Source organism: Bison bison, unplaced genomic scaffold (assembly GCF_000754665.1).
Source record: "Bison bison bison isolate TAMUID 2011002044 unplaced genomic scaffold, Bison_UMD1.0 scf7180017864118, whole genome shotgun sequence".
NCBI lineage: Eukaryota > Metazoa > Chordata > Mammalia > Artiodactyla > Bovidae > Bison > Bison bison.
Window position 1 is genome coordinate 4,190,670 of NW_011494690.1, and position 14,874 is coordinate 4,205,543.

Sequence of the window (14,874 nt, forward strand, 5' to 3'; positions counted from 1 at the left end):
AGCAAGAGAGTTCCAGAAAAACATTTATTTCTGCTTTATTGACTATGCCAAAGCCTTTGACTGCGTGGATCACAATAAACTGTGGAAAATTTTGAAAGAGGTGGAAATACCAGACCACCTGACCTGGCTCTTGAGAAATCTGTATGCAGGTCAGGAAGAAACAGAACTGGACATGGAACAACAGACTGGTTCCAAACAGGAAAAGGAGTACATCAAGGCTGTATATTGTTACCCTGCTTATTTAACTTATATGCAGAGTACATCATGAGAAACGCTGGACTGGAAGAAACACAAGCTGGAATCAAGATTGCTGGGAGAAATATCAATAACCTCAGATATGCAGATGACACCACCCTTATGGCAGAAAGTGAGGAGGAACTAAAAAGCCTCTTGATGAAAGTGAAAGAGGAGAGTGAAAAAGTTGGCTTAAATCTCAACATTCAGAAAATGAAGATCACGGCATCCGGTCCCATCACTTGGCAAATAGATGGGGAAACAGTGGAAACAGTGTCAGACTTTATTTTGTGGGGCTCCAAAATCACTGCAGATGGTGACTGCAGCCATGAAATTAAAAGACGCTTACTCCTTGGAAGGAAAGTTATGACCAACCTAGATAGCATATTCAAAAGCAGAGACATTACTTTGCCAACAAAGATTCGTCTAGTCAAGGCTATGGTCTTTTCAGTGGTCATGTATGGATGTGAGAGTTGGACTGTGAAGAAGGCTGAGCATCGAAGAATTGATGCTTTTGAACTGTGGTGTTAGAGAAGACTCTTGAGAGTCCCTAGGACTGCAAGGAGATCCAACCAGTCCATTCTGAAGGAGATCAGGCCTGGGATTTCTTTGGAAGGAATGATGCTAAAGCTGAAGCTCCAGTACTTTGGCCACCTGATGTGAAGAGTTGACTCATTGGAAAAGACTCTGATGCTGGGAGGGATTGAGGGCAGGAGAAAGGGGACGACAGAGGATGAGATGGCTAGATGGCATCACTGACTCGATGGACGTGAGTCTGAGTGAGCTCTGGGTGTTGGTGATGGACAGGGAGGCCTGGCGTGCTGTGATTCATGGGGCCTCAAAGAGTTGGACACGACTGAGCAACTGAACTGAAGTGAACCATCAGAAAAAAAGGGGCAAGGTTTTCTTTCTTTTGTTTCCCTCAAAAGCTCTCACCTTGATTTTTATTTTACATTTTTGAAGTATCGTTCCCCCTAGAGCAATGCTATTTCAACTTTACTCAAGATTTTTCTTTTTGTAAGTATATCCTTGCCATATAATCTAATATATTGTTTCTGTTTATCTTGGTTTTATGTCTCCTTTAATCAACAAACAATTATTCTTTTTCTTTCATGCTTTATACACGCCCTAATCTATTACCAGATCGAAACTCAAGAACAGACTTTTGTAATAAACACTTATTTGGAGCCTAGAACCTGTTTTTCCATAGAATTAATTTTAGCCATGGTGTCTGTCTCCTCCATGGATAAGTGACCATGTTCTGCTATTTTGGTTTCCTATGCTAAACCTTGAGTGTATATTTTGTAATGACCAATACAACAATAGGAAATTCTGTTGTAAGCATCTGTTCTTTAGTTATACTCTGATTGTGGAGTAGTCTACGACTGATGCCAGCTTCAGTACACTGTCTTCCTTTTTGGTGGCCCTAAGGTAACAGTTCATAGCTGGGAACCTTTCAGAGTCTTGGGGAGGTGACAGATGGTGTTTATAGTTTGAAAAAAACCCTCCAGCTGGATATCCTCTTCACCTGAAAAACACTGAGCTACCGCATTGTTTTCTTAGAAAAGCAGGTTCTAACTCCCAGTGGGAACCAGAGTACTGTGACGCCATTCCCCAGCCCTTAGCCACCCAGCCCATGGAGGGATCGAGGGACTCAACCCCTGCTGCGGGGACCATGACAGGTATCAGTCCCTCCTATTGTGGCAGTAAGGACTTTCCTAACTCGATAGTCTTTTCATCCACAGACACCCAGAAATCAGGGGTTCCTATCTTGGGGCATGCCTGTGATGACTTGGGCATGTGTTTAAAAGTGATCTGAAATTCATGACCAGTCTCTAATTTAAGAGGAGTTGCCAAAATAGCAAATAGACAGTTTTTAATGGCTTTTCCCAGAGATTAATATGTAAGCATTTGAGAGACACCTATTCAAATGTTTTAAATAAATTTTGGCTTTTTAATTCAAATATATTTATTTATTAAAATATTGACTTAAAATTTGAATTCTGGTATGTAATAAGTACTGCAGTAGGCTTCTTGTTATTGAAGGAGTTAATTATATTATTGCCAGATGTATGAAAGATCACTGTCCTTAATAATAAATTCCCTTGTGGAAAAAAAATAATTAACAAAATAGCATACTGTTTCCCTAGCCTTCAAGTTAAAATGAAAATGTTGATATTTTTAATCAAAAAGATGTTAAATTCCCATAAACCCTAAGGGCTTTCACTTTAAAACTTTGGTACCTCCAGTATACACAGTATGTATGTATTTATTTCTGCCACAAATCTTCTCTTTGGCAGATTGGATAGTTTCTCAGAGTAATACTTGGCACAAAGAACTTTTGGAATGCATAATGCCTGGCATGTGTAGTTAAGCTCTCATCAGCCACACACTTTACCCTAGGAAGATTTTAAATTTGGGCATGAGGTGAGTTTTTTTTTTTTTAATTTAAGACCACTTTGCTGACTTAGATATAATGGTGCATTTGAAAAAAAGGAATGGTGGTTTTTTAAGAGAGACTATATAGACATTGGTGCTTTTGTGTAAGCCTGTGAGATGGTAAACTTAATGTGTTCAGCTCATGCCAGTGCTCTCTGAGGGGCAGATGAGTCAGCGCCCTATGCTAAAGGTTAATTTGAGGTCTTCAGGATGTGGTAGGGTCACATTTGCTAAAAAAGAGAAACTGGGTAGACATTCAGTCATCTGTTCCTTCAGCTGACAGACATTTTTCTTTTGACCTGCTTTATACCAGACATTGATAATGAAGAAGATACATGGATAAATGGGTTCTAATCTCTCCTCGGGACTCAAGGAATTTGCAGTCTTAAGGGGAAGACAGAGACATAAACAGAGGCCTACAGTTTGTTATGGAGTAACCCTACCCAGCTTGGGATGGGGACGGGGAGGGAGGAGTGTGGAAGGCTTCCTGCAAGAGTGGGATTCAGAACAGAATCTTAAAGGACACACAGGAGTTAGGTCAGGAAATGGGTGGCAAGGATGTTACGGCCAGATGGCAGCATCGTGGGCAGAGGCCCAGCATCGTGGGTAAACACACAGCTGAGCAGTGAGAGGAGCGCCTGCTGCAAGGTGGGGGCCGTGCTGAGTGAGGCGCTCACCCACATCCTTCAGTTTAATCTTCATAATGTGTTTTAAATCCAGCATCCTTATTTTACAGATACGAAAACTGATGCTTAGAGAGGTTAAGAAACTTGCCCTGGGTTGCACAGATAGTAAGAGGGGCCACTGGGATGATCTGAACCCAGGTCCATGTCAATTTAGAAGCAGACCTTTTACACTTTTGATCACATTCCACTTTCAGTAAATCTCTATGAGCAGGCACTCCTAAGTAGATATTAATTCACTCATGCATAAGTTCTCTATACGAACATATTATGCATGTATTATAAAATACACAACAACAGAAAATATTCAGTTAGAGTTAGCAGTAGACATTTTTAAAAAAATCTTGCTAATTGCACTGGCTGAATACTATCTTTAGATAATTATCTCAAGGCCCAGTGTACATCTAGAGCATTACTGATGAAATAGACATAAATCCACATTTTAGTTAGGAAGCCAACATTCTGATCTAGTTAGATTATTCTTATTCATAAACTTATAATGTAGCTAAGGAGGTGCTTTTATTCAGTAAAAGAATGATCTTCAATCCTTGATTTCCTTGCAGTAGTCTTTTAGCTACTTGTGAAAGTATTTGTGAAAGTGTACTTGTGTAAGTATTTTAGCTATTTGTGAAAGTAAGTTTAGTTTAAACGGGATCACCTAATTCATAAATCCACTTAACTAAGCGAATAGAAACAGTCATATGTTGCCAAAGGCAACAGAGAAACAAGGTGCCCTATTGCCCTTCCTCTGTTAAATCCCACTCGTCCCTCAGAATATCCCATGTATGGATAAGACATGGGACAGGGTGATGGGTAAGGACTGGACAGACGGGAGCAAAGGAGGATCAGGTAGTAGGGCTTTAGTCTTGACTGGACTTCTATTTGTTATGTTCTTAGGTTTCCATACTTGTGTATAAGAATCATAGCACTGTTCACTAAGATGCGAAATCCAGTGTGAAGTTGGTCCCCTGAAGGGGTTTAATTGGCTGGAAGGACGGATGTTTAAGTGAGACAATGGAGTCTTAATGTCACTACTCTAGGTGCAGCCTCACGGGAGTGTTGTATACATATGACCAGAGCTGTAAATGTACTTGTTTAAACGGAAAAGCAAGAACACTATCCTGGCATTTGCAGGACAGGACCAGTAGAGTGGTACAAATTACTTCATGCCATCAGGTAGTGAAATATGCTTCAATTATCCATTCATTCAGTGACTATTTGTTGATGTCATAGTGTGTGCCAGGCATGTGCTAGAGGCAAGGGGTGAAGAAGAAGAAGCTGTGAAGAAGACAGACAGGATCTCCGTCTTCCTGGAACATGCAGTCTAGAGGCAGTACAGATTTTAAGAAATGTAATAACAGAATAGAGTTAATTACTCTTGTGATATGGGCTTCAGAGGAAAGCAGAGAGACATAGTCTAGTCTGAGAAGGTCAGGGAATGCTCTCTTGAGAAAGACATGTTTAAACTGACCTCACCTAAGGATGAGGGTGATAGAGAAGGAGAGGGAAGGGCATGTCGTAGAAGATAGCCTTATGGTGGGGATTATTTTGCAGGAAGGCCAGTGTGAGCAGGGGCAGAAATAGGAGGCTAGGATGCTAGGGGAGTTGGGCGCCCTGGAGCCAGGGTCTGGCTTGTTGAAGAGTCTTGAGTTGCATCCCAAGAGCAGTGGGAAGCAGTGAATGTGTTTTTAAACCTCTGAGAAATAGGATCAGATTTTCAGTTGTAAAAAGATCATTTTGGCCACAAGTATTAAATAGGATGGAGGGGAGAAAGCGGAGAAAGGGAAAGGAGGAACTAACCTGAGGGGCTAGTTCTTTCCATTAGATGACAGAATGAACAGCAGCAGCTGGTGCAGGGCTGAGCTTGGTGAAACAGAACTTTGGCAAAGAAGGAAGAAAGACTTCTCATGGTTAATAATTTAAACTTAAGTAATGAGTCTTTTGAAAAGATGTTTAAATAAATAGTAGATATTCAAGTTCCATATGGTATGTGTGGTTTTCTTGGTTCCAGGGCTACAACTCTGAGCAGCGTCATTTGTGGGTTTGTGCTGTTAGCTGGACAGTCAGCTCCCTTCCCACTCCCGCCCCACCCCCCATCCCCCTGGCTGTTTCTCCTTCACATTTTCCTGGTTTGCCTGCTGTCTGCTGTTGAAGCAAAGGGTCAGCTGAGGGACAGGCGGGGAGAGGCAGGGAGGCCAAGAAAGGATGCTTTCCCTCAAAGACAGCTTGTTATTTTATTTTCACAGGTCAAATCTCCAGGTTAATATTCATTCCTTGCATTGGCATGGGTGTGGCTTTTCCCTTCCTGTCAGTGCTGGACTCAGCCATGATTTTATTTATTGGTTACAAAGCAAAAACGCCATGCAATGATCTTTACTCACTGCAGGTAATGCACACGAGAGAGGGGTGCCTTCCCAGCGAGAGGCGTCACTGATGAAGCACTCGTGTCGGGCGGACCTTTTCGATGACCCCTGCTACATCAATACACAGGCTCTTCGAAGCACACTTGGCCCCGCTGGAAATCAAAGCTCACCTCACCCCCTGGGGAGCCCGTGGCCCCAGGAGAGTAAGTGGCTGCTCTTTGCCTGTATGAGTTTCCTGTGCTGCTGTAACAAATTACCATTAAACTGGGTGTCTTAGAATCGGAGAGATGTGTTCTGTCACAGTGATGGAGGCCAGAATCCTAAATCAAGATGCAAGCCGGGTTGGCTTGGCTCGTCCTGTGGCTCTGGAGGAGATTTGGTTTGATGCCCGTCTCCTGGCTTCTGGTGGCTGCCAGCAATTCCTGGTGTTCCTTGTCTTGAGACATGCCACTCCAGTCTCTGCTTCAGTCTTCATTGGCCTTACCCCCATGTCTCAAGGCTCCCTTTCCTTTCTCTTACAAGACAGTGCCTTTCCCTTATAGGTAGGCCAGAAATCCAGGAAGATCTCATCTGGTGATCCTTAAATTAATTACATCTGCAAGGACCCCTTTTGCAAATTAGGTCACATTTGCAGGTACCAGGAGTCAGGACTTGAGCATATCTTTTGGTGCCACTATTTAGTTCACTGTCTCTCTTTTTTAAAATGCTATTTCCTTAGCCTCATTTTTCAGGGAGTTAAAAGATTTCTTTCTTATTTCAACCCCTCCCTCATCACAGTTAATATAGGTTAGAACTTTGTAAAGATGTCATAGATTTCAATGTTTGAGAACTTTGATTTTGAATCATCTTTTCAAACACTTTGAATCGACTCCCAATTTTTGCTTTCTGCTGTGTGCTTTTCCTGAGGGAAGGATTGTCAAAGCCAAGAGATCATGTTTGTTTGCATGAGGAGCAATGGCCTCTATTTCAGTTCTGTTTAATGATGATGTTAATTTTATTCATTGCAAAAACCTTTAGTAAGTCATCTGTATAGCGCTAAAATAAGATGACATCTTTCTTCAGCTGTATACTATGAGTTAAATACAGTAAGACAAACATCATTTTCCTGCCAGATTGCTTCCAGGGATAAGTCTATAAAGAGGACCATGAATAAATAAAAGCAAAACAAGTCAAAAGCCTATAATCAGCTGAAAAAGAAAAAAAAAAATGCTTTTCATAAAACTGAAGCTTATTGGACTCAGAGATTAACTTGGTGTCAAATTTGGCTCACTCCAAAGATGGAGAACCAGTCACTGAGAAAGTTCTTTCACTGGCCCAGGAAGTAGCTCTAGACTGCCACGGGTAGCTTTTCAGCTAATGTGGCTGCAATAACAGAATGGAATTTGAAAGGAAATTTTGCTGAGGCTGGGCTTCACTAGACCACCTTAACTCTCTAGAATGAGACAAAGGTTTTCATTACCATCCAGGTGGCAAGTGAGCTGTCTTTTTGCAAGTTTTCCAAGATCACTCTTGGCAGTGAAAGAACCCATTTGAATTCTCTGGAAGCAGACTCTGAGATGGAGCTGGACATGCAGGATCTTTATTGTGATCAGTACAGGAATGGAGGGGAAGAAAGCAGGCTTGGGCAGAGGAAGAGGTGGAGCAACCAGGCAGGCCTGACAAAACCTCAGCCAACCATCCAGAGAGGATGGAGGCCCATCAGTGTTGTTTCATGTTGGGCCCAAGGGCAGGGCCTTTTAGCCCCTCTTATCTCCGTCTTCGGCTGTGGGCCCATGAGGGAGGGCAAGGCCATTGGGCCAACAGCTCTCTGCAGCTGAGGGAGACCCTGATGGGATCTGGGGCACTTGGGGTACTTGGTCCTTCCTTGAAGGGGGATCTGGGTAGTGCATCTCCATGTCCACCACAGAGGGCATCTTGTGCCATGGATGATGGGATATGCAATGAGTTTGGCTTTCTGCAGTGAATTTAACTGTTTAATGTTGAGTAGCCTGTGTGGATAACGTAACACATATTAGAGGGACAGTGTTTTTATTTTTGTCTACACCCCATGGCATGTGGAACTTCCCCGACCAAGGATCAAACTCATGCCCCCTGCATTGGAAGGGTAGAGGCTTAACCCACTGCACCACCAGGGAAGTCTTATTAGAGGGACAGTGTTTTGAAAAAAGTTTCTGGACCTAAGGTTTTAAAGTAACTTTATAAGAGCATACACTCAGTAGCTTCCATTTCATGGACTTATCAAAGCAACAATGTTTTATTAGAAAATACATTTAGTGAGTGGTCCAATTAGGTGATCTGGGATATTCCATCATTTACAACTCAAGCAAAGAAACTTGGCCTCTTTCATAGGCAGTTCAATAATTTGAAAGGCAAAATTAATCCTTAACAACATTCCTATCATTAGTTGAAAGTAAATAAGGTTTGTTCTGTCCAAAATTGTAATGTCAAAATGTGTTTTCATTGATTCCAGTCCCTTTCTCTTTCTCATCCTTTTTCCCTCTCCCTACCTTCACGGCAACATGTTTAATAATTTAGGTCTCTGGTCCTCTCTCACTCTTCATGTACATTGAGAATTTAATATACCATAGCCCTCCTGGACTTCTTGCTGCCTTCTTGAGGTTAATTTCAGTGTATCATCACTCCCTCCAAAAAAAAAAAAATTAACCCCAAAAGTATAAATAATGATCTAAGAAAATCTAGTAAGACAGAGTGGGCCTTTCTTGGTAGCTCAGTTGATAAAGAATCTGCCTGCAGTGCAGGAGACATGAGTTCAATCCCTGGATTGGGAAGAGCCCCTGGCGAAGTAAATGGCAATCCACTCCGGTATTATTGCCTGGAAAATCCCATGGACAGAGGAGCCTGGCAGGCTACAGTCCATGGGGTCACAAGAGTTGGACATAAATTAGCGACTGAACCACCACCACAGTAAGATGGAGTAAGGATAACTTTATACATAATTTTGTGCAGAATGTCTTAAATGCACCTTTTAACATTTCCTCTATAATGTTTCCTACTGTTTCTTTCCTTCCTTCCTCAAAAATTCTCTTTAGCTTCTTTAGGCATACTTAGCCTTTCTTGCCCTGATTAGTTACTAATTAGTTCACTAAAACAAAACAAAAACAAATCCAGAGACAAGAACCTATTATATCTTAAAAATGCCTTCAGGGCTCCTCAATTCATCCTGTCACACTGCTATTGGAAAAGCTCTGACATAATCTTTATTCTGATCAAACAAGGCAGAAAGAAATCATTCGTACTGAAACTGTTTATTTTTTATTATTTTCAGTCTTGGCTGCCATAAGAAAAAACCACCCTTAAATCCTATTGTGTAAAAAGGACTGAAATTTATTTATTTTACCCATTAGCCCCAAAGATAGATGGTAGCGGAGAAGGCAGTGGCACCCCACTCCAGTACTCTTGCCTGGAAAATCCCATGGATGGAGGAGCCTGGTAGGCTGCAGTCCATGGGGTCACTAAGAGTTGGACACGACTGAGTGACTTCACTTTCACAAAATTTCACTTCACTTTCATGCATTGGAGAAGGAAATGGAAACCCACTCCAGTGTTCTTGCCTGGAGAATCCCAGGGGCAGGAGAGCCTGGTGGGCTGACGTCTATGGCATCACACAGAGTCAGACACGACTGAAGTGACTTAGCAGTAGCAGTAGCAGTAGCAGAACAGCTTTGCCATTCTGGACACTGGCTTCCATCTCTGGCCTAAGAACTTCGCTTTGGTAAGTTCCTCTATCTTTAGTTCAAGAGCTCAGACTCTCACCATCACATCTGTATTCCACCAGTGGGAAGTAAAGAAGGACATGACCCAGAAGTGGCAGACATCATTTGTTCTTAACCTGCCATTGGCAGAACTTAAACATGGGGCCATACCTAGCTTCATGTTACTCTAGCTGGGTGGCCATGTGCCCAGCTAAAAATAAGGAATTCCATAATGTAATGAAAGGGAGAATACACAATTGATACACAATTAACTGTCCCTGCCACAGCACACCTTTCTGCCACTCAAATATCCATGAACTCTTATTTTCACCTAGAACATTTGACCTTGCAAATACAGGAAATAATTACAGAATCCTGCCTGAAGTCTGTGACACGTGGGTGATGGTGAAGTCCTCTCAGTCAAGACTGGATGGGGATCCTATTTGCCAAGTTGTCTGCCCCCTTCCACATCCAAAATTAAGGAATAAGAGGAATAAGAATAGCCACAATAAAAATCCACATTCCCAGAAGAGACGCAAATAAAACACACAGCAGTCACTGGTCCATTAAACAAAAAAGGTGGCTTCAGTCATGTCCAGCTCTTTGTGACCCTCTGGACCTGTAGCCCACCAGATTCCTCTGTCCATGGGATTCTCCAGGCAAAAATACTAGAGTAGGTTGCCAGGCTGTTTTCCAGGGGATCTTCCCAACCCAAGGATCGAACCCGGGTCTTCTGCATTGCAGACAGAGTCCTGGTAGCCCAGACGGTAAATCGCTGGTCCATAGTGATTACCAAATCCTGCCAGGCAGTAATTGTGAAGACTCCCTGAGCTAGAAGTGGAGAAGTAGATTTGCTTGGACTGGTTCAGCATTGTAGAAAGAATCTCCATGTCCACTGTCATCTGGGTTGTTGCTGCTATTATCCTTCGCATGTCCATCTAAAGTAGATGTGGGATAAAGTGCCTTTCTTGGGGTTTCACCACCTGTGCAGCTTATTTCCTGTTGATGTGGACTTGAGAAATTGGAGTTTGCTTTAGAGGGCAAAAAGCCATATACTAAAAGGGACTATGATTTCTTTTGCAATGTAACTTCCTTAAAAACTTAGTAGGATTTCACTCTATCCATTTAGAGTCAATTCCACATGAAATTTCTCATAATACTGTCCTTTTATTGCCTGAAGGATGCCTTCTCTCTTTCCTGTTATTTGTAATTTCTGTGTTCTTTTTTTCTTGATCAGTTTTGAGATTTATTAATTTAATTGTTCTTTCCAAAGGAATCGGGTTTTATTTAATTTTTTATTGTTTTCTGTTTCATTGACTTCCATTTTTATCTTTATTGTATCTTGTATTCTTTTACAATTTTCTCCTCTTTATCTAACTTGTACTATGTTTTCTTCTATTGCCTTTGTAGTTTTATTTCCAAATAAACTTATTTCACCTAAACTTTATATTTTCTATGAGATATAGGGATCTAGCTTAATTTTATCTAAGTGATCTAATTTTCTAAACTACATTAACTAAACAATCTTCTCTTTTTCTAATGCCATTCTCCATTTTATTAGATTCCTCCTATATATGGGAATCTGTTTCTGGGCCTTTATTCTGCTTTTTGTATTGGCCCACTTATTGTTTACCAGTGTATTGATTACTATTTATGAATTACTGTGGCTTTGTAATGTATCTTAATAGACATGTAGCTTTTCCTTTGTCTTACATACTCTAAGATAATACCTTTTTTTACCATTTCCCTCATCCCTCACTCTGATTCTGGCAGTCATCAATCTGTTTTCTGTTTCTGTGAGTTCTGTTTTTTTGGGATTTCACACATAAGTCAGCTCACATAGTGTCTGTCTTTCTCTGTGTTCTTTCATTTAGCATAATGCCTTCAAGGCCTATCCTTGTTGCAGTTGGCAAGACTGCCTTCTTTTTTATGGCTGAATAATGTCCCACTGTGTATTTACTTCATCTGTTCATCTGCCAGTGGAATACTTAGGATTATTTCCATGTCTTGGATATTGTAAATAAGCCTGCAGTGCACATGGGGATATAGATATCTCTTTGAGATAATGATTTCATTTCCTTCAGATATATACTAAAAAGTAGAATTGCTCGATCATATGGCAGTTGTTTTTTTTTTTAATTGTTTTTGAAGAACCTCCATCCTATTTTCCACATGGCTGCATCAGTTTACATTCATTCGCACCAACAGTGCACAAGGATTCTCTTTTCTCATCAACATTTATCGCTTGTCTTTTTGATGATCGCCATTCTAACCAGTGTGAGGTGATAATTTCATTGTGGTTTTGATTTGCATTTCTCTCATAATTAGTTTTGCTGAGCATCTTTTCATGTGTCTCTAGGCCATCTGTATGTCTTCTTTGGAAAAATGTCTATTCAGTTTCTCTGCCCATTTTAAAATCAGATTGTTTATTTTTTGACATTGAGTTGCATGTGTTCATATATTTAGGATATTAATTCATCAGATAGATGATTTGAAAATATTTTTTCCATTTTGTAGGTTGCCTTTTCTTTGATGGTTTCCCTCACTGTGCAGACTTTTGGTCTGAAGTAGTTCCACTTGTTTGTTTTTGCTTTTGTTGCCCTTGTTTTTAGTGTCAAATCCAAACACAATTGCCAAGACTGATGTCAAGGAGCTTGCCCCTTGTTTTCTTCTCAGAGTTTTATGGTCTCAGGTTTTATGTTCAAGTTTTTAATCCACTTTTTTCTCTTTCTTTTTTACTTTTTAAATTATGAAAGTATGATAACACATTTACAGGAGACTTGGAAAATATAGAACAAAGTTACATACGGTTCCACTATATATTACAATTTTCTAAGTAGACAAATTAAGATTTTTAATTGGACTTTCAATATCAAACTCAAAAATTAACAGAATGAATATACAGAAAAGTAGAAGGATATGGTAGGCCTGAAAAGCACCATGAACCAATTCAACATAATTAAAATTTATATAATTTTCACACAACAGTAGGATACAAATTCTATTCAAGTTATCATAGAGTATGAACCAGGAGACACTGGAACATATCCAGGGACATAAAACTAGGTGCAAAATTCTTTAATCCATTTTGAGTTGATTATTGTGAATGGTAGAAGATAAGCATCCAGTTTCATTCTTTTGCATGTGGTTGTCCAGTTTTCCCACGCCATTTATTGAAGAAAATATCCTGTCCCTGTTGTGTGTTCTTGGCTCTTTCGTTGGAAATTAATTGACCCTGTATGTATAGATTTATTTCTTGTCTCTATGTTTTGTCCCATTGATCTATGTGCCTGTTTTTATGCCAATACCATACTGTTTTGACTACTATGTTGTTAGTGTTAGTTGCTCAGTTGTGTTTGACTCACTGTGACCCCGTGGACTGTAGCCTGTCAGGCTCCTCTGTCCATGGGATTCTCCAGGCATGAATCCTGGAGTGGGTTGCCATTCCCTTCTCCAGGGGATCTTCCAGCTTTGTAATATAGTTTGAAATCAGAACACATGATGCCTTCAGCTTTATCCATCTTTCACAAGATTGCTTTGGTTATTTGAGATCTTTTGTGGTTCCATACAAATTTGGGGGATTGTGTGAAAAAAAATCCCATTGAAATTTTGATAAAGGATTCTGTGGAATTTATAGATTGCTTTGGGTAGTATGGACATTTAAAAAATATTCTTCTAATTCATGAGCCCAGAATTTCTTTCCATTTGTTGGTGTCTTCAGTTTTTTTTTTCATCAATTTCAGTTTTCAGTGTACAGATCTTTCACTTCCCTGGTTAAATTTATTCTTAAATATCTTTTTCTTTTCAACATTATTGTAAATGGGGTTGTTTTCCTAATTTCTCTAATAGTTTATTATATAGTGTATAGTTCAGTTCAGTTGCTCAGTCACGTCCAACTCTTTGTGATCCCATGAACCGCAGCATGCCAGGCCTCCCTGTCCATCACCAACTCCTGAAGTTTACCCAAACTCATGTCCATTGAGTCAGTGATGCCATCCAACCATCTCATCCTCTGTTGTCCCCTTCTCCTCCTGCCTTTAATCTTTCCCAGCATCAGGGTCCTTTCAAATGACTCTTCGCATCAGGTGGTCAAAGTAGTGGAGTTTCAGCTTCAACATCAGTCCATCCAGTGAATACCCAGTACTGGTCTTTAGGATGGACTGGTTGGATCTCCTTGCAGTCTAAGGGACTCTTAAGAGTCTTCTCCAACACCACAGTTCAAAAGCATCAATTCTTCTGCAATCAGCTTTCTTTATAGTCCAACTCTCACATCCATACATGACCATTGGAAAAACCATAGCCTTGACTAGATGGACCTTTGTTGACAAAGTAATGTCTTTGCTTTTGAATATGCTGTCTAGGATGGTCATAACTTTCCTTCTAAGGAGTAAGCGTCTTTTAATTTCATGGCTGCAATCACCATCTGCAGTGATTTTGGAGCCCCCAAAAATAAAGTCAGCCACTGTTTCCACTGTTTCCCCATCTATTCCCATAAAGTGATGGGACCAGATGCCATGATCTTAAGTTTTCTGAATGTTGAGCTTTAAGCCAACTTTTTCACTCTCCTCTTTCACTTTCATCAAGAGACTTTTTAGTTCCTCTTCACTTTCTGCCATAAGGGTGGTGTCATCTGCATATCTGAGGTTATTGATATTTCTCCCAGCAATCTTGATTCCAGCTTGTGCTTCATCCAGCCCAGCGTTTCTCATGATGTACTCTGCATATAAGTTAAATAAGCAGGGTGACAGTATACAGCCTTGACGTACTCCTTTTCCTATTTGGAACCAGTCTGTTGTTCCATGTCCAGTCCTAACTGTTGCTTCCTGACCTGCATACAGGTTTCTCAAGAGCCAGGTCAGGTGGTCTGGTATTCCCATCTCTTTCAGAATTTTCCACAGTTTATTGTGATCCACACAGTCAAAGGCTTTGGCGTAGTCAATAAAACAGAAATAGATGCATTTTCTGGAACTCTCTTGCTTTTTCCATGATCCAGCGGATATTGGCAGTTTGATCTCTGGTTCCTTTTAGTGTATAGAAATGAAACTAATTTTTGTATATTAATTTGTATCCTGTAATTTTACTGAATTTGTTTATTCTAGTAGTTTTATTTCTTGTGGAGTTTTTGTTGTTTTCTGTATATAATGTCACCTGCAAATAAGACAATTTTGCGTCTTCCTTTCTGATTTGGATGTCTTTTTTGTCTTGACTGATTGCTCTGGTTAGGACATCCAATACTGTGTTGAATAAAAGTAGTGAGAATGGGCATCCTTGTTCCTGATCTTACCAGAAAAGCTTTGAGCTTTTTACCATTAAGTGTGACGCTAGTTATGGACTTACATGGCCTTTACTATGTTGATGTACGTTGCCTCTATACTGACTTTGTTGAGAGTTTTTTATCAGAATGGATATTGAATTTTGTCAGATGCCTTTTCTGCCTTTATT

At 40.4% G+C, this 14,874-nt stretch overlaps 1 protein-coding gene across 1 annotated transcript in view; it reads left to right on the top strand.

The window, feature by feature from the left end:
- Nucleotides 1–14,874, top strand: part of SHC4 (SHC (Src homology 2 domain containing) family, member 4) — a 134,046-nt gene that overhangs the window by 114,783 nt on the left and 4,389 nt on the right. The window contains exon 10 of the mRNA XM_010839528.1: nt 5,743–5,922. Within this exon, the coding sequence (XP_010837830.1) occupies nt 5,743–5,922 (180 nt within the window). The remainder of the gene's footprint in view (nt 1–5,742; nt 5,923–14,874) is intronic.